Source organism: Phaethon lepturus, unplaced genomic scaffold (assembly GCF_000687285.1).
Source record: "Phaethon lepturus isolate BGI_N335 unplaced genomic scaffold, ASM68728v1 scaffold20012, whole genome shotgun sequence".
NCBI classification, from domain to species: domain Eukaryota; kingdom Metazoa; phylum Chordata; class Aves; order Phaethontiformes; family Phaethontidae; genus Phaethon; species Phaethon lepturus.
The window spans coordinates 1-23,327 of NW_010521458.1; the positions used below are offsets into that span (position 1 = coordinate 1).

General features: G+C 38.0%; 2 protein-coding genes across 2 annotated transcripts; one reads left to right on the plus strand and one right to left on the minus strand.

The window, feature by feature from the left end:
* Positions 1–1,309: 1,309 nt before the first annotated feature.
* On the plus strand, positions 1,310–8,222 carry POMP (proteasome maturation protein; the record flags this gene model as incomplete). Its single annotated transcript, XM_010281534.1, has 5 exons — positions 1,310–1,413; positions 2,322–2,382; positions 4,565–4,666; positions 6,563–6,656; positions 7,707–8,222. Coding segments are annotated over 5 exons (429 nt in total), but the record flags the coding sequence as incomplete, so codon positions are not given.
* Positions 8,223–12,749: 4,527 nt separating this feature from the next.
* SLC46A3 (solute carrier family 46, member 3) lies at positions 12,750–23,223 on the minus strand. Its single transcript, XM_010281533.1, has 5 exons — positions 23,047–23,223; positions 16,933–17,806; positions 16,419–16,502; positions 14,820–14,976; positions 12,750–13,082 (listed from the first exon to the last, which is right to left on the minus strand). The coding sequence occupies exons 1-5, from the start codon at positions 23,221–23,223 to the stop codon at positions 12,995–12,997; spliced, it is 1,380 nt and encodes a 459-aa protein (XP_010279835.1). The 3' UTR covers positions 12,750–12,994.
* Between the last annotated feature and the right edge of the window lie 104 nt (positions 23,224–23,327).

The window sequence follows — 23,327 nt, forward strand, 5'->3', positions numbered from 1 at the left end:
CGGGCTGGGGGCTCTCACCAGGGGAGAGGCGTTCCTCGTCCTCGCTCTGCGCGGGCCGATCCCCGCTGGGCATCCTCATGGGCACTCGGGGCTGGGAAGGCGCGAAAGGTGCGTGGCCGCGGTTAAAGCCCTTCTGGGGGCGGGGTGGGATGGGGAGGCCAAGAGCCCCGGTCATCCCCAGCCCCCCAAGAGCCAGGGCGGCAGCACTCGCGGAGAGAGGCCGTGCCTCGATTCTCTGTGGTGCATATCAGTGGTGTGACCAGCTCAGACGGACTGGGCATTGGCGTGACTTGAGAGTGTTACTTTTTGGGACTATTTCATGGTTTTCTCCTGACGTTTAACTTTCACTTTGATCTTCCCTCTTGTTACATCTTCCAGGTAATGTGTCTTTTTAATGCTTTCACTTAGAGCAATCTCAGAAAGGTCTAGTCAGTGTTGAGTATGTTAGTTGGTAGATGCTTTATATGCGTGTAATAACAGGTGTTTTAGGGTTTTCTAATAGATGTTAGGTTGTTGACGATTCACATGTTAGTACAGAAGACCTTAAATGTAAGCATAAATTTTGTGTTGTATCTGACAGTGCTGCTGGAGGAAACTCCTGCACTGAACAGCTCATTGCTGTTACCTTCCAGAATTTAGTATACATTGGCCTAGTGGTGGAGCAATGTGTACGAACAATCCTAAAATCAATTCAATAAAATCGGGCAGGTTAGCATGAAATTAGTTGTCTAGGTTAAGATGGCTTTACTTAGTAAGTCTGTGAAGGTGTGTTCTTCTGGTCTTCTGCTACAAGTTACTGTTTCTCCTTTGCTTTTTCAGTTAACTGGCATACTAGACCACTTGAATACACCTTGTCCACTTTATGGGAGCCTTAAACCATGGATAAAATCAATTTGATCTTGATTGTGTCTGTATTGAAGTAAATGAAGGAATGCTCAGACATGTTACTTTCTGTCCTGTCAGCTGAACATGACATGCCTTCTTCCTTTCCATCCCTGCAGCCCAGGGTGGGAATGAACAAGGGGTAATTACGAGTTTAACTGTTTCAGCCAGATCAAAAAAAAAAAAGTGTTGTCAGTATCTTTTAACTCTTACCAGACTTTCTGAAAGAATTTGGTGTGGGGTTTGTGTTTTGGTGTTGTTTTTTGTGTTTGTTTTTTTGTTTGTTTGTTTGTTTTAAGATACTTTAAAGTGTAGGGCTTGTACATGAGTAGTTTAACGAGTCTTTGAGCACTTTGTTTCATTTGCCTGGCCTAACGGTCCATACGAAAGGAGTCTGGTTCAGTTAAAGTAATCCTCGCTTTTTTTGTTTCAGAATTCCAGAGGTGCTTCTTCTCTGTTGAAGGATAGTGTCCCAATTACTGAATTTTCAGCTTCAGGACCATTTGAAGGTCATGATCTTCTGCGTAGAGGGTACACTTTACTTTTTCTTGTTGATTTGTGCCATAGCCAACATTGAACTTCAGATATAGGAAGAAAGTATGTCTTGAATGTTGGCTTTTTAAAGAAGATTCTTGGAAGGTGTATCACAAAAGCTATAGCCTTAATGTGCACATATTTAATCAAATTGTCTTTCAAGCGTTAATTTTCCATGAAATATCACTTCAGGAAGGAGATAACATTAATGAACTTTTACCTGTGTGATACTGCTCTTTAGAAAAGAGATGGTAAAGCATTAATAATTACAAAATATATGCTAGTTTTACTATACATGTATATAAGTGTGCTGTAGCTTTGTGGCAAATGGTTAATTTCAGCATTGATACAGAAAATAAAGTTAATATAGTAAAAGTGTTTTTGGGTTTTGCTATTTTACATGAGGGCAATACTATGCACATGTCTTCGATAATGAACCTAAAATAAGCGCATGGAGTTTAAAATGCGGGTAATACAGCTATGAGTGGTGGGGGGCAGGTATGTAAAATATTCAGTTGCAAACGCTTGGAGACTTCTAAAATCAGATATCATGTAGTTTGGACATAATTAAACCTATGAAGTTTTCATTTGTTGCATGTTTTTCTCTATTTCTGAAGGGGGTCAAGGAAGAAAAGCTGTCATTCTGTTTCGTTAAACATAAATAAAAAAGGATGCCTGAAATTTAAATTCTTTTTCTTCTGGTAGTGGTGTAGTTAGAGGTCTTATTTGGTGCTTCACTATTAAGGTTTTGTTTGGGTTTGGGGGTTTTTTTTTGGTAGTTCAAACTGTGCTAGTTGTGTGTCTCTGTGGGTTGATGTTTGTATCTGAGATTAATTTTGGAATGCAACTTAAAAAACACAATATCCTAATTAATTTGAAGTTCAAATTTTTACTTGTATTTCTAGCTTCACAAGTGTGAAAAATGAATTGTTACCCAGTCACCCACTGGAGTTATCAGAAAAAAATGTGAGTATAACATGAAATATAGTGATCTTCACTTTTAACTAATTTTAAAGCTTAAATTAACAATGTGGTTACCTGGACTGTTTTGTGTGGTAACAAGTAACGAGCAAGGTCTTGCCTTTAACAGAATAAAGGTGTTCAACAATAGTAACATTTTATTTATACAAATAACATCGGTAGAAAATTTGTTTAATGTTAACCTCGCACTTGTGACTCTCTCCAAGTATATAAGCAGGCTTCCAAGTACGGATTTACTTAGTAAGGTTTAGTCATCTAAAAGTTATTAAGCTAGTTGTGTATGCAGCCTCTGTAGCTAGGTTGGGAGCACACCTGTCACTTCTGGAAGGCTCATCTTCCCGTTTTGTCTATAGGTGTACCATATATCTTCATTTTCAGACTTTCAGTCTGTGAACACATAAATACTTTTCATTAAATTACCCGATCACATCTAGAAGCTTTACACATAGTTTGTCATAAAAGTATGCAGCCTTGTCCAGCTTAGTTATTGCTCGTGGACCACTTAAGAGTGGTCTGTGGACCATAGGGTGAAGGTAAAGGGAGACTAGACAGACAGCCTTGGCTAAATTGCTCGTTGAACTGAGTCTTGTCTCTGGTGCCTGTTTTGTCAGCACAGAAGATTTGATGTAACAACATGTAGTGAAGCAAAGGCAGTATTTGGATATAATGTTCCAAATTTCAAAGCTAATCAGCATAACAAGGTCTGAATGTAATGTCTAATATATTCTAATTCTAAATTCTAACCAGTGCTAGTGTTGTCTTGAGTTAAAAGGATGATGTTAATGTGACACCAACTTCACAAGCTTATTTATAAATACTGTAAATGTTTCAGAGCTATTTGTCAATTGATTTTTTTTTTTACTGACTGCTATAGCAGTTTTAACTCAGTTCTTTCTGTATAAAACCTGCATAATTAAAAGATTACATGCTAGAAGAAAAGTGCACAGAAATTAAAGAAGTATGTGAAACTTTTAAATTGTTTTTTCCATATATTGTTTGGTTAGCTTTTCTCTTAAGTTTATGGCTGATTATCTAAGAATTATTTTCATGTACATTTGCATGGGAAAATACATCTTAGGCTGAGATAGTTACAGTTTACTGACGTAAATGATAGGTTATTTAGGTAGAGCAGTAGTAGAAATGCAATCTTTCTGCTACTCAGATAAGGACCCCTACCTTTTATTTTATAAAAGAAATGGAAAAATAATGTGACTGGAATTGTAAGTTTGGGATGAGACATATAAACAATACTTTCTGCTAACTTTTGAAGAGCATTCAATATAGGTTGTTGTGAAGAAAATGCATGTTGTGCCTTTCACTTGTATTTTCCTGTTGGTTTTTGAGATCCCTTCACATAAACAGGATGATATTATTGTACTAGTAGGCTTTTGTCATGATGATTGAGTACAGATTTTAAAAGAGGGATTTGTAGTTTTTGATTTACTTTACAGTATTATATTGTGTCAACATTACAGGCATGTATTCAGTACTATAAAAGCCAAATTTGAGACTGGATTACTCAAGCTTAAGTTTAGCATTAAGCATAAGTTACTTTTGTGTACTTCAGTATTAATGAGCTAGCACTTTTTCATTAAAAGAACCCTCAACTAAATAGATTTTCTTTGTCTTACTGATCAGTTTTAGAGCAGTTGGTAAAAATATGAGCTTTCTTTTGCTTTTTGGGCTCATATGGAGTGATGCATGGTGCTCTGTCTACCTACTTGATCAGAAAAGAAGTATTTCAAGTGTTTTCAAGTAGAGTCTTTGATGGCTAACAGTAACATCAATTGTGGCTTTCAAGTTTGTGTTCTTACTTTAAATCAGACTTAGCTTCCAATTCGTGCTTACAATATTGTAGTAATGTGAAGTAGTGCAAAACTACACCATTTGGTGGTGTTACGTGTCCTGGCTGTCAAAAATAACATAATAAAATTGCTACTATAGATTTGTAATAAAATCCAGCAAAAAGCAATTTCAGTTTCATAGAACAAATATTACTGCATCACTGTCTTCTGTGTGCATTTGAGACAGATATGATAGAATCATTGAATTTTTACATATAAATTTAATAAGCATGTTCATTTAAGTAGGATGTTACAAATCTCTTCTATGGCTGTACTTTAAAGTAACTTTTTCTAAAATAAAAATCAATGTTGTTTGTGGTTAGTTCCAGTTAAATCAAGATAAAACAAACTTTGCCACACTCAGAAATATTCAAGGACTCCATGCACCTTTAAAGCTGCAGATGGAATTCAGAGCAGTGAAACAGGTAGGCATTTTTATCCAACTGGTGTAACTTAAACCACTTACATTTTTTTTTATCTCAGAACATGGTTTGAGAGAGTCATCTTTGTTGAAATACCTTATGTTTCCAAAAGAAATTCTTTCACTGGACTACTTTTATTAAAGCCAGCCAACCAAACATTGCATTTAATAGTTTCCAGAACAATCAATATGCTAAAGCCTTTCAGCTGCTGTTCTTTTTTTGGTTACTTGGTGAAGTGGTAACTGCTCTAGCTTTGCTGTGGACTAGCTTCCTGTAAGCCTTCAGAAAAAAGCAGGAGCAATTGAGTATTAACTCCTAAAATTAATATTCTCCTCTGTAGAATGTATGACCTTCATGGGAAGGAATCTCTGTATCAATAGGGCAGAGAGACTTAGGGATCTGAAGCAGGTAGTGATTTGGGAGTGGATATAGAGGTAAAATGAAACCTGAGGAAAAGAATTTACTATGTGCTTATTGCTGTTCTGCAGCCTTTCTTGTAAGATCAGGGGAAGTCTACAGGGAGTTAAGTTCACAGGTTTTAACTCCTAATTGGAAAGCTGAGTCTGCCTCCTTCTTTCTTATCCCCTAGGATGGAGAGTAGCTGGAGGCAAGCTGACTTCGTTGCTTAGGAAACATAGAAGGCTCTTTGGTCCTAGTAAACTTTTTTTGGCTTGTTGAAGGTTGTCAAGCTATTAAGAGTTGTTTTCCCAAGTGAGCTGGAGCAATTTTATACTCCCAGTGGATCAGGTGCTACTGAACCACAGTGAGCTACATTAAACTTGGCAGAAATTACTGGTCCTGAAGATGTGGAAGTTAGACAGGTTGTATGAAAACATCCCTTGATCTCAGCTGTGCTGTCTTGTGAGGAAAAATCTTTTACCAAACTGATGTTAGCACATGGCAGAAAATGAGGCAGGTGAGGATATCCTGATAGTGTGTCTCCACAGGTATTGGGGGATGGGTGGGGAAAATACAGTGATTAGAAGGTTTTTCACTCCCAGCTTCATGTAAGATATACAAGTTCTCCTGTGGTTTAATTTCACTTTTCTAAAATATTTACTGGAATCATGTATTTGAACTTCTGACAATTGTACCAGTAGTGATTATGGAAATCTTTGACATATTTTGTGTGTAAAGAAATAGCTACATGATAATTTTATAGTTGCAAAATATGTTCATTGTATAACTGAAGTATCACTGCTAGTAGTGAATGCAATAGTAAGTACAGATATGCCATTCTCTGAATATTTAGGATCTGAATGCTGTGTGTACCACATGAAATTTTTTTTTGTAATACTGTGGGTGAAGGGTACAGAAGAGAGTGTGGAAAGTAACTGGGAGTGGACTTAAGTTTAAGAATTGGAGGGGATCAGAGAAATTATTTAGATTAATTGCAAGGAGGGTTATGTTTAGATGTGAAAATCAATATAGCTCTTTCTCTTACATTCCTGACCTGTGTCAGAGATGTAGGAAACTTAGAATGTGGTTTCCAAACACTGCAGTATATGTCAGTCACCCAATACTGACCTCAGGGTGTTGATGCATTTGCAGTGAGCTTCCCCAGCTTTATGTGATAACAAAGGAGAGGGGAAAAAAAAACAAACTACTACTTTTTTTTTTTAAATTATACTATTTGCTGTAGTAGCTACAGTGCAGTGACAGCTACAAATCTAGTGAAAGGCTGTTCTTTTCAAAACAGAGAGATAAACAATAGAAGATGGTGGTGCTGGGTAGGTTTTGCTATCTATGGATGCCAGTAGTTCTCTTATTTCGTTGTTGATTTTGAATGAAGAAGTGACTTTGCCTGTTGCTTTTCTCAGTCACTTCAGACTGAGAAATCCAAATATTAACCCCCTCAGTTTCAGACTTGCAGAAACTTGAACTCTTGTCTTTTTACAGGTCCAGCGTCTCCCATTTCTTCACAGCTCAAACATGGCACTGGATACTCTGAGAGGAAATGATGAATGCATCGGTTTTGAGGATATCCTTAATGGTAAATACGTTGTATTTTGTGCATCTAATTCTCTTATTCCTTAGAGGCAAAGAACTTCAGAGTTCCCAAATTGTACCTTTTAAATGTTTCCATAACATTCAAAAGAAAAAAATTGAATTCCTAAAGGCAAAGAAGCACTGAGGGGAGGGAAAATAAATGGTTCAGCTGCTAGTTGTGTGGAAATTACTCTGAAACATGGAGTAAGCCAGTATTTGCTTGTAGGCTGGATTTCTAAAGGAATAGAAGATAGGCACTTAACGTTGTATGTCTGTTTCCCCAGAAACTTTGGTGTGTCTGTGGGAATTAAAGGCATTAATAGGCCTTATTTATGGAAGGAAAACACTCCGATATACCCATAAAGAAAGGTGTATTTCTTCCGAAGTGCAGTCACAACCTTTTTTTCTGTCCTTGTTTAGTTTTTTAATCTTTATTTTTTGTATGGAAATGAAATTTATACTGGCGGTATTGGTATCTTGTGTCCTCTGCACATTCCTTGTTAATCTTTGAGTATGGTGGCTAATGTCAACCATACTTTACAGAATGAAAGAAATCTCAGAGATGCTTAAGGGCATAGAATGTCTGTGAGACTAGGTGGTTAAGTGGAGAAGAGAAACCACGAGTATGTCCCAACTAACAGAAGGGCTGGAGTGTGAACTCCTGTTGTGCAGAGAAGTTGCATTGGAAAGGGATGTGGGGCACCTATGAAGAAAAGCTTCAGTAGACTTGAGTTTTCTTAAACACAAAACTCAATCAGCCTTGAGATTCAGGCTGTAGGAGACCGTAGAACTGGTTGCTTTTCCTTGGAAGTGTGTGTGTCCTTATGGAACGCTGTTCCACTATAGATGTATCTGTTAGCTGATGATTGCTTTGGATAGAGCCTTGGGAGTTACAGACCTGCGTTGTGCAACACTGAAAAATCAGTTGAGTAAATGTTGCACTAAGCATTAGAGTGAAGGAGGAAAAAAAAAACCCATGGTAACGTTCATAGTTATTGTTGGTCTTTGTAGCTTGGTAAAAGCTTCACGCTGTCGATAACTTTTTTTTTTCCAGATCCTTCACAGAGTGAGGTTATGGGAGAACCACACATGATGATGGAATACAAGCTTGGTTTATTGTAACAAAATGTACTCCAGAAAAATGTTTTGTGTGTGTCTTTATATTGCAGATCTAAATACATGATACTAAATTGACACTCACAGTGTTAAGCAGTCCTACAGTTATGATTTGCCTGCCTTGATGAAAAGGCATATTAAATGTTTAAAGTCTATAAATTGTTCTGTGCTTGTTGTCAATTATATAAATGTCCTGTAACTAGGTAGTTTAAATGTCTTTTCATACACTGCTCAGGACAATAGCTTCTTAACTCTGGAAATGCTATATGTGTATACAAGAAATCCAAAAATACCCGTGCATTTTAAAACTGAATACTGTAGGTAAATGCATTTAATGTTCTTGCAGAAGAACTTTTTAAGGGGAAAAAGAAGGTATTTTCCATTGAGTAACTCTTTGTTCATGAAAATTTCCATACACTTTTTAAACTATTGAATAAAAGTTTGCTATAAATGCTGTTGCGTTCCAAAATATATTTAATCATAAATCAAGAATCTCTTATCCACAACACAAACAGTGTTGTTCCTTTTTCTTGCAATATCTTTAAAGATCTTTAACTGCTGCACTGCCAGTGGAATCGTGCTACATACATTTTTATTCCCCGCCCTGTTGACAGGTTGTTTGTGAGTGAGCGTTTAAGCTTTTGTATAGAACTCGAAGTAGTGCTGTAAGAAGGGAGTTAATTGTCTGGATTTTTTTCATCTGTGTCCCTGAGAGGATATTCTGGTTTCTGAAAGCAGAAGCAAGTTCCAGTTAGGAGATGAAACGGGGTTTTTAAAACCCATTTGGGAACATAATCCAAGAGAGCATCCTTAATCTAGGTATTTTAGATTTCAGAGACTGAGAAAGAATGCAGTGCCTAATTATGACAGTACCTAATGAAGCTCTTGCAGTGAGAACACGAAGATACAGTGGTACTAGAGGACAAATACAGAAATAATTTTTTGTGGGTTTACTGAAATCAGATCTTAATTAAGGGAGAATGAGAGATGCATACTTAAATACATCCTTTAAAGGAGTGGGCCACTGAAAGTTTTTTTGTGTGTGCTTGAGTGCATGTGTGTCACTATTAAATTCAGGGTTATAACAACTATTTTCTGATGTCATACATATGCATGTGTCATATATAAATCCTGCAAGGCAGCTAATATGATATGGCATCTTAGAAATAAAAAGTCTGTGTTCAGACTTTGCAAAAGATGTCATGTCTTGTCATATGAGGGGAGCTTGAAACAATATTTCTAACACAGGAACTGTCTTTATTCAGCTGGTTTTAATGACTTGGTTAAACTGCTAAGTTCACTCAGTGTTCTGTTGTAGATCATTTGAGCAGAAATGTTGCTATAAACCTCTTTTCACAGTCCCAAGCATCTCTTGTGCTTTTCAGTGTGCTTAAGTTGCTACAAATTCCCTGTCCATGTGGGTGAAAGCCTCTAGCTTCTGTCCTGTAAATTTTACGGTGCTTTTATGTGCATCTATTGCAAAACATTGCAGCAAATTAAAAATACTGAGATGACACAGTATGAGATACTTTACTGGTGATTTTGTATTTACACTTGTTTCATTTAAGAAGTGAAGCTTCTAAAATTCTTTCACTTGCGAGTTGCAGAGATTAGAGACTTGTGCTATGAAATACAAATTATTTGCCTTTTTTTGCCTTAGTGAGGTTAAACATAGGACCAATAAATTGAACATGCAAGCATAGACTTACTATTTAATTTTCCATAGCTGTGCTTGTCTTTCTGTGAGCTGATGTACTTTATTAAATATCAGAATTGGCTACTATTTCATAATTGACAAGTTTCTTGGCATTTTAGTATAAAGCAAAAGTAAACTTGTTACGAAGCAAGCTTGGGGTTCAGTAGGCTTTGCATTGCTCTAGGCTCAGGCCAGAAAGGCTGGGGGATTACCTTGCCAGGTCTGGGACAAATTAAGATATGGGCATGGGTTTTTAGGAGGATTTCCAGGTCTGCCTTTCTACCAGCACTGTTCCAGAAAACAGGAAGCCATCCCTAAGTTGTACACAGTTGCTGGTACCTTGTAGCTCCCCACCTCAGTGTATGTAGCTAGTTGGCCTTTCCCGGTGTTGGTTGAAAGACGGATGCTATTGTATCTGAGCAAAACTACATTAAGACAAGTAATTTAGTAGAGTTTCTCATTAGTGCAGCGAAGAGCAGACACAGAGTGGAAGGCTGGATAGAATTTCTAGGTGGTTTTGTTCAAGGATTGGTATACTTTATTGTCATCTTGGGTGAGATCAAGGTATGTTCAGAGTAAGGAAGCTAATTTTAAGGGTTAGCCAGGCTGGAAAGTGCGTAGCAACTGGCAGAGGCATGCCAAGCAAGGTGTGCTGACAAGTGTAGCTGGGACAGACCCAACCTGGGCAAGGGGAGGAACGCTCTTGCAGGTCCCCCGGTCTGAGGGATGCAGCACAAGCCCCCATGCTGCCTTCTTGCAGACAGCAAGTGCTGTCCCTGCCACCTCTTGGTGCTGATGTTCTGGGCAGCATCCTTTCCCCAAGTGCAGGAGGGAGACAAAAGCACATCTTCCTGTTTGTTTGTTATGACTACAAAAAATAGATGACACCATAGTGCTTCTGTTTACATGAACATTCCTCCACTGGTCATTCGGTTGGCCATTTGTCAAAAAAGAATGCAAGAACTACACATACAATGTAGAGTTTAAAAAAACCCAAACTTCATTATTTATTTCTGCCAAAATAATTTGCATTTATATACAAACAGAGCAGCTACTATAAACTTGGAAGGTTTTGATTTAATAATCTGAAGCACATTAGTATCTAGTTTCCTCAACTTTCACTGTGCTAGGCACTTTGAAAAATACAGTTCAAATCCTTCATGTGTTTTGACCTAAACTTAAAGCCAGTTGTAAATGCCATGTCTACCCGAAATACTTCACAAACAGCAAGTACTTTTTACAGCAAAATCAAACCATAACAAAGCCATTCCTGAAATGTATGTGCATGTTCTCATTTGGGCCAAGAGAATGCCACTGTGGAACTGCCTTGCTTGGTTGCTACCCTCAGAGTGCTAGCAGAAGTGTGCATTGAAGACGAGGAAGTAAAGGCACACACCCCTTCTTCATGTGCTTTACTTTTTCCAGGCAGTTTTATGTGAAATGGTCAATTTCCTAAAGCCTTATGTAACTGCATAATGAAGAGGCAAGGAAAACAATGTAATCTTTGTGCTGAAATCCTTTACATCAGTGTTTTCTTAATCTCTCTACAAGTACTCATTATGTTTTGGACCCACTGATTATTTTAAGAATTGCTTCTCCAGCAAGTTGGCAGCAACTTGGGCACCTCAAGAGATGAGAGTTAAGCAGTTTTATTTACTGACTAGTGTCTAAACCAGCTAGGAAAAGCTAATGATCTTTAATTGCCAACAATAGGCTTGGTAGCTGAGGACAGAAGTGTAAGATCTGGCTATAGTTATCACCTGTGTAAATATTAATTCCCCCTGTCCTGGCTGAACAACACTGTTTTCACTAGTGACGGGTAGATAGTGGTCTCCTGGATAGTATAAGCTCTCCTTTACTTTATTTGAACCATCTTCCGAACTTGTCTGTGATCACCATACATAGCTTGGAAACAATGCTGTCGTTCAAACAAAAAGGATCTACAACAGTATCATTATGATGTGGTACTAATATTTTTTGGTGGAGTACCATTGAGAAATTCTACAGAAGTACTCTGTTCATGTGATGGATGTTAATGTCTGTAAGCAGATGACCGATTATACAGCATATGCTATGTCCATCTTCATTTTCATCCTATGCCGTGTGCACATGCTGCTTTCCTAGAACTTTCCTCTGTGAATGTCAACCACTTCATTTTGATTTCTCTACCTAATCTGTTTTGGGGGAAGAGAATCACATACAACCTACCTGTACTTTCAGGGATCAGCACGTATCGGCTGTCAAACTCTCTGAAAAAAACACGTGGCAGTGGTCCTTGACACAGTGTTATATTTACATTTCTGCTGTGTTGTGCATTCCAGAAGCTAATACTCTGGATAATTTCTACTTAAAGATCTCGAGCAAAAAGGTGAAGAGTCAATGCAGAAACTGATTCCTGGCTTGGCAGTCTCACCAGTTTGCACTGTGGCCCTGCGCAAGTCACTTGTCCTCTCTGTTGATTTCTCTCTCTCTGCAACAGAGAGGATAATATCTATTATGGAAGGAGGCTCTTAATAGCATTTGTAAAGTGCTTTGAAGATGAGAAATGCTGTTCAAGTGCTCATAAATTATGCTGCATTCATTGCAAGATGATTAGATGCATGATTCAGATTTGGTCACCTCATTTCAAGGTTGTTAAAAAAATAATCAAAGACCCACTGAAAAGAAATGCTATTACAGCCTTTCACTAGAAGAAACGTTTAAGCTAAGTACAGCCAACTTAACTAGAAAACAAGAAATACCTATGGCACAAAAAACAGAGGTGTCTGTATGCAGTCCCTAATATATGGAAAAGTATAAAAATAAATGTACAATATGGCCTCTGCAAAATGTAGGCATAGGCCTAATTTCACACTCTGCAAGCTGGAAGTTTTCCAAGTATGACAGTTCCGTCTGAAAATCCATTTTAAGAACTAAGTCACAGGCAAGGTTCACACAGCATACTTGCACAAAAGCTCTGTGCTAACCGCAGAGCAGTAAGTCTCCTTACAGCAGGTGCAAGTACTGCCTTCAGTTTGGTTGCTTTCTGAAAAAAGTACCTTTTAGTTGAATAATTTTAGGTAGCTTGGTGGGCTTCATTAAGACAGGCCTTTTAAGATGTCCACAGTGGACTGCATCCTTAGCCAGCATGAACTCCACTGGCTTCAGCAGAACTGCCAGCACCCTCTGAGTTGGTAAGATTATCTCTTAGAATGATAGAAGATGTATCACAATCCACAGCTGACACTCTCAAACGTGAGAAAGGGTAAGTGGAAAGAGACTATCATCCTACCTTATTTTTTTCTTCATGCTGAAAGCAGCATTAAAATCTCCATTGCCAGCCTATTTGTATAGTTAAGTATAAGAGCTAGCTTTATTCAAGTGCTAAAAAGAGACTGGATAAAGAGTGCTACCAATTTAGTGCTTATTGCTGCAGGGCCACTTTGAGATTGCATCTGCAACTGTTTGTGTTATCTCTATGCTCTCTGCATGACATAATGGTCTCTGCCACTGCATGTCAGATTAGAAAACCAAGAAGATGAATCCTTTGTTCAGCTATCAACGCTCTCTATGCTGGATACTTCTTCAGGTACAAGCAGAGCCAAGTCCTCCCCGTTCCAGCTTGTGCACAGAAGCCAGCTGTAAGACACAGATAAGACAGATATCTTTAGCTGAGATAGATAGTTAATTACAGCATGCTGATTCAGCACCAACACACACACTTGCATAGCTCTGTTACAGCCATCTTCTGTGGCACAAAGCTGTTGACATAAACAAAAGCAATGACGGTACTTGCCCTTATTACACGAGTTAGACAATATCGTTACTGCTATCTTTGATAAGTACTAAACTACTATGCCTGTTTGACTACAGACTGGAGCAACTATCCTTCCTGCTCTCCAACAGTAACCTTGCATGATGGTCTCAAAAGAAAGGTTTTAGAGAAAGGGAATTCAAAGGATGGTATATCTGAGACAGTAATGACAGAAGGAAAGGAAAAGAAAAATAACTTTAAAAACTTTATTGTGATGATGGACTGCAGTCCTGATTGCAGGATGTACTAATCGATGGTAAATATCTGTTGCCTTTTGCACAGAAGAGAGCGCTTTCTTAATGGAAACTTTCTCTACCATACAGCACTTAACTAAACTAAAATTAGTATTTAATGAAGCAGAAGTATTTCCTGGGCTTTTTTAAATATAACTGAATTCCTTGCTTTTTTATTACTTTACTGAAAAGTATTCTCCACACACACACAAGAACCCTTTGCTTCAATTCCCTTAGGTCTGAGACCCACCACTACCTGAGTCCTGAGTTACCATTAGCGCATGCAGCTTCTCTGAATAGACTTGAGTAAAACACCATAGTCAGGCAGGCACAGACTTGAAATTATGTGAAATGTTCTAAATCTACAGCATCACCACTGCCTATTTAAAACTTTAAATGCAGCTGATGTAGAGATAAAAGGTGACTATCGTAAAGTCTAAGCATTAGGAGAAAAGACACAGGTCTCCAGCAAGAGTATCACCCTCTTAAGAAAAACAGCTCCCCACGCCCCAAATATAAATCTATCTAATGAAAAGTGATCCTTCTGTCATTTAGATCTATGTTCCAACACCCTAAAAAGACATAATTTATCTTGGAAAGAATGCACAGTGAAATTAGCTTTTGTGAATATTCATGAATAATGATCTTTTCCTGTCAGTATTACTAGATGTTCACTAGAAATAATTAGATGTAAATACTATAGAGGCACATTTTTTAAACACATCTAGAGGTTTAATCATGTGGGCCTTAAAGTTAGTGCAGATCTTTTACAATTTTGATGGCACTGGGTGACAAGGTAATCATGACCAAGGACCAGGACAGATAACTTTCCATTAAATTCACTGGGTGATTGGTCATGTTTACAACTCTCATTAGCATGTAGAAGACCTCAGACTGCAAAACTAAGCTCCTGCCTTTCAAGTGATCTGTTACTTCTGTTCTGTGTGAAAGTCTTTCCCCAGGGGCATCTGAAAGGTCTTAAACCAAGGGAAGGTGTACACCTGCAGTCCAGGGTACGGTGCATCGCACTAGTAGTACATTCAGGGTAGACTTCAGTTTGGGGGAATTAGGTAACAAGTTCACAGCATGCAGCTGAGGGGCGGTAGCTGGATCAGGGCCAGAATGGGTCTGATGATGGAAAATCTCCAGCAAAGGTGTAGGGGAGGTAGGTGCTGAAGAGAGAAAAAGTGTGAAACTAGAGCTCCTAGAGCACACTAGAAAACACTGAAGTTTGAGAACTATTGCACTAAGACCATTCAGCTTCAACTCATATCAAAACAGAAGTTACTGGAAAAAACAGTTAAAAGCATCCTTCTGATCTGTACTTACCACAGGACAGCCAGTGGAATTAGACAAAGGCCTGCTGATAAGAGGAAGCTAAAGCCTGAAAACCATGCAACAGTAGCTGCATAGAGAATATTAAAAACTGAAAGTGAAATAGTGCCGGTCACAACTTCTAAACAGGCAATACAAGCAAACACAGCACCTGCCAAAAACAAATGGATGGATTACAAACAAAACAAAGTAAAGCCAAAACCCCTTCAAAGTACTAAAGTTTTAAAATTTGTTTTGAAAGATCTATCCATCTACAGTATTTTAGCAAGTATGCAAGTAACAAGCACCCAAGTGTCTTATGTCTTTGCTATGAAAGTGTCTTCTGTGAGGACTCCTACAAAAGACTTCATTTTCAAATAAAAAAAAAGCCACCAAACACCAAAACCCAAAAATCATTTTGCTGATGGAAACTATTTTCCTTTGCTACTATTCTGTCACCATACCTACTTTCTTGAATCTACTTATCACATAAAGTTCAAACTGTTCATTCTCACTAACCATCCTTTGCCCCTTCCACTCCTCCTGATTCTCACTCTTCCCTTTCTTGTTTTTTCCTTCTCTAATCTTCACCCTTATACACATAAAAGGCCCTGATCCAACAAAGACTGCTAGCTCAGAACATAACCATCTCCTCCTCATTTTTGGAAGGAAATAAGCGATTTTTTTTGCACTGAGCTACCAATTGGGGTGGCAGTCTATCCCATCAGTGTCTTGTTAAGCACGCTTTCCCAAGCGACATTCATATTCATGGGACCATAAACAAAACCATAATAGGTAAGCAGAAGAGGATGACAAAAGGCAATCCGATTCCTGCATCAAACTACTCAAGTAGTCAGAGCCCTGAAGAATGCCAAGAAACTGCAAAAACAGAGGTGTATGTTACCATAGTTCAGTACAAAGAGATCTTTGTTTTCCTATATAAAGACATGTCTTTTAAAAAAAAAAACCAAACAACTCAGGCGAATGCTTCTAGAAAATATATGCTCCCCAAAATCTGGTTACAGCACAATATGGGATATTAGAGCCAAATTTTGAGGCTGATATGCTTTTTTTCTGTGGTCAATACAGAAAGCACTTTGGGAAGTAGTATGTTAGATCTTTTGGGACATGTTTAAGTAGCCACAGGCACCCTTGAAGCCAGGCACATAGCTCAGGATCCAAGTCTTTGTTTTCAAGTGCTTTGAAGGTTCACCACCTACTGCTTACTTTTCTAAATTATTAAGTGGCACTGACTACATAACAGAAGTGTATCTTTCTCTGCATGTCAAAATCTTCTGAACGTAGAAGCACTTGTGATTCACGTCTGTGTAAATCTTGAGCATTCCTCTGCTTCAAGTTCCCCATGGTCTTTATTTTTAGAGCAATATCTCCTGTGAAGGCTGAAACTTGTAGTAGTTTTTAAACACAATGTTTTTATATTAAATTCAGAATCAAAAGCCATTAGTATCATGACATAGGGTCATATTATATGCAACTTCAAAGAAAAGTGGTCTTAAAATACCAATACGTAGCTGTTTGTTTAAAGGTAATTTTGGTGCATCTCTGTTCTTAAATACTTTATTATCGTATTGTTTAAAAACAAATTCTACTCACCCTGTTCACCAGTGAGAACCACTTTTGACAGCATGGATCGGAGAACAGGAATAGGCATAAAGCAGAGCAAAGATGGCACTCTTACTGTAAAGCAATGAATCAGTTATGAGACATTGAAGTAATAAACCCCCAAGATTTTACAAACACATTGCAAATGAATTAGTCACATACATACATACTTTTGAATGCTCAGTTCCCCAAATCGTAAAAGGCAATAGAAAAATAAAACTGGAAGTGCACTGAGACACAATTATCCAAGCACAGAGAAATAAATAAATCCAATATATCTGTCTTGATCTAAAACCAAATGATAAGCAAGTAATTCCATTCACTCTCCACACACTTCATCTTTTAATCAAATCCTAAATCAGTCTCACAGAACCTTGTATATTTTACCTCTCTAGGACCCTTTCAAGATGGTACATCCAATATCTACCAACTGCACTCGCTACAGATAACATAGCAGTATTTTCATATATATTGTTGACCATGGAATGACTGATTCTGAACTCACCTAAAAACATGAGCAGGGTAGTTTTGGCAAAGGCAGCCATGACCATTCCTCCAATGTAAGAAAATATCCCAATAAAGACAATATAAATGTCTTTGAGACATTTAGAAAATAAATAAACTCCTAAAAAACTGGTCAGAGAGACAGAAGTGAATGCAGCTGCTCCATATCCAATGTATACTTCATTCCAGCAGAGTGGCTCATCCAGTTCATACAGCGTAAAAAGCGAACTCCCACCAACCATAGTAAACAAGTAAGTCATAAATGTAAAAAGTAACACAATGATTAAAATTCTCTTTTTATAAGGGGCAGTTTTAAAAAGCATGTACACTCCAGAAAACGTCTCTCTAAGAAGTTCTTTACAAGATACTGGTGGCTGGTGCTGAAATTCAGATACGCCTACTGTATCTTCCAGAAAAAAAATAATATAGATAATATTAATGACGTGAAGGAGAGATGCTGTCACAAATGTCCATGTAAAGCCTATTCCTCTTAGAAAGTAGCCAGACAACAGTCCTGCCAATCCAGACACAACTCCAAAAATCAAATCCACCACAGCTATTCGTGTTGTTTTCTGCTTCTCATCGTGACACATGTCTGCTATAAAAGCAAAGCCTCCTCCAAGGAAAGTTGCCATACTCCCAAACAGTCCAGTAATAAATGCAACCGCAAATAGGATAGACAGTGACAAGGAAAAATATGATATTACAGTGAGGCAAATATCAGCAATCAAAGCTCCCATTGATGGTAGAACTAAAGACCTTTTGCGTCCCTGGCGATCCCCATTAGCTACAATGACAAAGGCAACTATAAGGCTGGGAACTGCCCCAGTTAAGTCCAACTGCATATTAAAAACAGAGGCTTTTTCTTGAACTTCCTGCAAAGAGAAAACAAAAATAATTGTAAATACTATAATACATTGTTAAAAAAATCTGTAATAGTATTACACTTACATAATGATTAGCATGCAATATAATGAATAGCACAGTACATGTTTATAGATTATAAATTATATTATTGTAAAACATAATACATACGATAACATTTTATAAGATTATATGACATTATATTATGCTATAATAAAATACAGTACATTACTGTAAGTTTATAAGAATGCATTATATTACAGTAACCACTAATACAAAGGAATTGCATATTCAAAGACTCTCGCTTTTGTAATTTTACCTTCCATGTTCCTCAAACATCCCTTGTTACATTTTAAGCCACAAGTTACTTCTGAAGATACCGACTTACTAGTACACTTGACAGAGGAGTTTCAATGGAGACAAGAGAACAATTCTTTTGAACATGCATTTACAAGAGCTGGTGCTTATCCTGTAAGTATCTCCTTCAGTACAGGGTCTGGCAGAAGGACACCCGGCCTATTTTCATCTCTCAGAAATCAGTAGTAAACCAGTCTTTGACTGAGGAACACCTCCCATGCTTCCTAATCACAGGAGATCATTTTTCCTCCCAAATAATCCTACTGAGAGGGTTACAAAGAAACAATTCACTGACTAGCACATTGTGCAAATAAACAGATCAGGATTTGCTCTGACATCCCAGTGTACAATGGTAATAATAATAATAACAACAACCACAAGTTGAAACACAGCATTAAAAATTATACCGACTCACAGATACGTGAATTAACTAATTTTTAAAACACTGGGAAGCTTTGGGTTCAGAAGCTGTCCAAGTCAGCGATCTCTCCATAGATATGCCACAGCAGGCATTCACATAAGGAACAGCAGCTAACACTATGACAATAAACTGTAAACACCCATTACGGGAAAAATTTCCGAGTTCTTTTTAACAGAAGTACAAAAATCAAATGTAGCTGAAAAACAACCACTTAACAGAACATGAATGGCTGTAGAAAAAAGAGCTAAAGAAAAGTAAATTAAAAAAGAAAAGACTATCTTGTTATGAAGCCAGCTGCTAAATGACAAGTCAGTAATTCATATCTTGCTTCTAATGTATCGACGCAGGCTAGACAGAGAGCAGCCACAACAGCCCTTCCAAAGACAACCACCTGGTCAGAGCAGCAGGGGAAAAGGAACTAACTTAATTTGCACAAACCCTGTGTACTCTATAAGATAACCTTTCCGAAGCAGAAAGTAAAGTCACTCTAAAAGTTTTCTTGAAGCTTTCTGAGGTATCATGCAGACTTGGGCAGGGGTTGCACTCTTCAATCAGTAGCAGGTACAAGTCTTCCCTAAGCCTGTATTCAAACCACCTGTAGTCCATGTTTCAGGTGTTTCCTCTGTAGCTAACATAATCCCCACCGAGTAGCACCCAAAAGACAACAACCCCCCCCAACTTTCACAAATGTACTTTGGGCAATTTTAAAGGCTGTTAAATACTTTATAAATTCATATTTATATTTACAAGCAAAGATCACGAGTTTCTAGTTCAATCTCTTCCTTTGTTTACAGGATGCCACATTTTATTGCAAGAAGATTTGTCTGATCCTGAGGCCCTCATGGAAAGCCCTCAAGATCCCCAGCACTCTGGAGTCCTTTACTTTCTTCCCTTATCATGTCTGACTGCCTTAGAATTCATGATGTCCTGTCCACTAGCCAATACTGTTGTCATCCTGGAAGGGTCAAAACCATGAAGACTGAACACACTGAGATGGAAAATTACATTCTGATCTTTAACTCTTCCCCTGGTGAGAAAGAGAACTCTATGTAGCTGCAGGCATTGCTTCTTTACTAGGATCATCATGTTCAAAGACATGACTGTCAAAGAAATGCTAAAACAATAGAAATAAAACTACATGTTATTATATATCATCTCAACCCACATTAACCATACGATACAAATACTATTGCCAAACCATAATGAAGTATTAAACTGGAGGAACAAAACAACAAAGACTTGGGTTTCATTGTTTTGGAAGTAGGTGTGCAACACAAAGAACGTGGCTACACATCCAGATACCACAAATGACCATAACCTTGCTGACATAAGTAACTTCTTGTCTGCCAACAAGAAGACTAAAAGAGAGAAGTACAGGAAAACTCTATTTAGAGTGTAAGGCACTCACCTGTCTACTTTATGTTTTTAAAAAGTCAATGGAAAGAAATAGAGAAAATGATAGGTCAAATCCTCAGCTGCTTTAAAATCATGTAACTCTTAAATAATCAATGGAACTACATGGATGTGAAGAGAAAGTTCTAGTTTCTTAAACTGCAAGTTTCACTGTACTCTGAAAAAATACTCACAGCGGAAAGAAATAGTTCTTAAAATCACAGGTTTCAAAATTAAAAGAATGAAAATGAAGAAGCAATTCACTTAAGGAATAATTTAAGAGAGAAGTGTGGCGCCTGAGGCTGAACAATGTACAGGACGTGATAAACTGACAGGCTCATAAAATTAAAAAATATTGCTGAGTAGCAAAGGAAAATGCATGGCTTGGATAATAAATAAACGGGATGATAAATAATGTTTAATGATTAATAATATAGCTCTTTCTGAGCTAAAAAAAAAAGGGATTATCTAAGACAGTGATTGGAATGCTTCAGTTTGTATTATAAAATTACTAATTTCCTTCAAGTTGTATGAAATAGATAATCTAAATGCTGCAAAGACTATCCATTTTGAACTATATTCTACTTTTTGGCAGGCTCCAAGTGATTTTTGCCTTCATTCCTTTTACTTTTTGCTTTGAAATAGGTTCATTCTATTCTTCTTCTATTCACAGAACAGAAGGTCTTATACTAAATTAACAATTAAGCGAGGTGTTCTTCTAAAAGTTAATGCCAGACAGGGCCTGTTGGGAACACTCCTGACAGCAAAATTTACAACACCTGTAAACATAAGTCAGTCAGGATGGTCTTGGAAAATCCAGAACACCTACTTTACATATCCTCAGCAAAGGGCTTGGGACTGCTACAGGATGTAGTCTTCTCCCCATACACAGGACTATTACTCAGCACAGAGACTAGGTTCCACTGAAATTCATGGGTGTTTTGAGCCTTTTACATTCTTATACTATGGTAACAAGTGTTGTAACAAAATGCACGCAAGACATATGCAGACAAGAGCGTAATTGTTCAAAAGCTGATGCCCTGCTAGAAATCATTGAAATGGAGGGAATGTAAATTTGGCAGGAAAGGGAAACAAAGTTCTGTTCGCCATGATTCAACTACCATCTTGAAGGATTCATGTTCTCAAATATCAAGTTAATTATACTTTGTAACCTTTATGTCAAAAAACTGTACTGTGTGAATTCACCACCACATTCAACAGGAGATGCTATCTAAACTTCACCTGAAATTAAGCACTCTGCTCCAGTGTTTTGCAAAAAGAAACAGGAAGTCTCATATCTTGAATCATAAGTGATCACAATTTGAAAATCAGGTTAAATTTGGGGGGTTTCTAGCAAATGCAAAGTACAGAAATGTTTGTGAAATGTGGGTTTCTTGATGGGCTCTGTGGTTAGAACTGCCTGCACCACACATGATTTTCGTAGAGTTGTTCCTTCCGTATGACAAAATGTCCACACACAGCACCAAATGGGGAGCTAATACTGAAGAAAACACTTTGGGGGAGTAGCATACACGCATTACTGAGACAATAATTGGCTATTATCTCCAAATTAATTCCAATGGGTGGCATACATTACCTTCCTTGGCTGATAGGTCAGCACAGAAAGCATGCTGGACTACAATTCTATCAACCTTTTTACTTTCACATTCTTTCTGCTAAGATCAGCTTCTGTCACATGAGGAAGAACCTACTTCATGCTAAATTTTCTGAATTATTTCTTTGGTCATCTTCAACAGTTCTTTGGTCATCTTCAATGGAAGCATGAAGCATATATAAAAATTCTTTTATATATGACAAATGAAGTAGATAAGCTCAGGTGTTCAGTCTTCTGCTTACAGAACACATCAGAGATTCAAATTGGGGGATGGGAGCAAAAATTTTCAAGTGCCATCCTTTCAGCAGCATAGGGAAATGCCAGATGACTGTTTCCATAACTCCACATTCTGTGGAATTTACAGTCCAAGGCATGTACTTTTCTGAGTCTACAGTGGTTTCATGTTCCATTTAAGCCAATCTAACTGCCAGCTGTTGTTGCCAAGGATGGTTCAGTTGCACCTCTTTTGCAAATGTGTTCCCTCTGCCATCCCCATGTTAGATACAGCAATCTTCCAGCCAAAGAGTGTGTCTGAGCTTTGCACTGCTTCAGAAAAAAACATCACAAGCTCAAAAAAAAAAAAGAGCTTTTTGTTAAATCAGTGCCCCAATCAAATCCAAACCATAATCTGTGACTTAACAATTGCAAGATACAACACATGGAGGGGAGAAATGGGAAGAGAGGGGAAAGGAAAATAGAGTGTGAAAATCTCTTCTGCTGGCAGCCCCCAGTTAGATGTGCTTATGTGTAGCATTAAAACTGCCCTGGAAGTGCAACAGAAGAGATTCCAATCAACATCTAGCTATCCAGCATGCTGAACTATGAAACAGCGCTAAAAATGTAACTGACCATGGAATGCCGTCATCTTGCCATCTTTGTATTTCAACAAGGCAGACAAGCACTGCTATGAATGGTAAATCATCAATTACATTTCATTGTGCAAAGATCAGTTAAATAAATTCTTAAAAAATTAAAATTGTAATTTCTTTTATTTTAACCCTAAGCCCCTTCTTCCTTCATATAATTCCTTTGAAATAAATGTATTCTAAACTAGATCTTATTCCTGAAAATTACAGGACATTTGCTAAACTTTACGTACTTACAGAGAACACTAGAAGTCACGGGTACTACTGATGGCTCATAAACACATGCACAATTCTTGCTGGAAGGAGGAGCCTTCCGTTGTACCCGTTGTAATGTCAGGCCAATGCCAGTTTGGGCCCAATCCTCTGAAATTATTTTCAACTCACGTCAAAATATGAATTTACATCAGCATCTTCCTGGAGACAAATCTTTGCCTTTAAAGCACTACACCTACCTACAGTGCAACACAAGAGCGATGAGCCAGTAAAGTGACAGCAGTTTACAAAAGTACCACTTTAAGGTTAAGGAAAGGAGGTTACGTTGAGACAGCACCTACTGGCTGCAAGTTCATTTACAATCGTTATTTTTTTCACCCCTCTTACCTTCTGCTTGATATAAGCCGGGCTACTTTTATTCTGTTCGCAGTAGCTGGCGTTGCTGTCGCTGATGAAAGTGGAGTTGTACTCGCCCAAAATGAACTGCTGCACCAGCGGGCTTGTCAGGGAAGACGCGAACATGTAGATGAAAATGACGGGCTCCACGCACAAAACCTTCCTCATTTCTGGGTTTGGCGTTTAATCCTGCGTACCAGAAAACAAAACGCGATTACTCACGACGTGACAGGAAAACATCCGACCTGCCGGCACGCTCCGCCCCGGCTGCT

Excerpts from the sequence above, each read along its gene's own strand:
- SLC46A3 (XM_010281533.1), bottom strand. The coding sequence starts at position 23,223 with ATGAGGAAGGTTTTGTGCGTGGAGCCCGTCATTTTCATCTACATGTTC. Across the intron at positions 17,807-23,046 it reads CGGCTTATATCAAGCAGAAG|GAAGTTCAAGAAAAAGCCTC; the intron begins GTAAGAGGGGTG and ends TTCTCTTTGCAG. Across the intron at positions 16,503-16,932 it reads TACCCTGCTCATGTTTTTAG|TAAGAGTGCCATCTTTGCTC; the intron begins GTGAGTTCAGAA and ends ATTGCTTTACAG.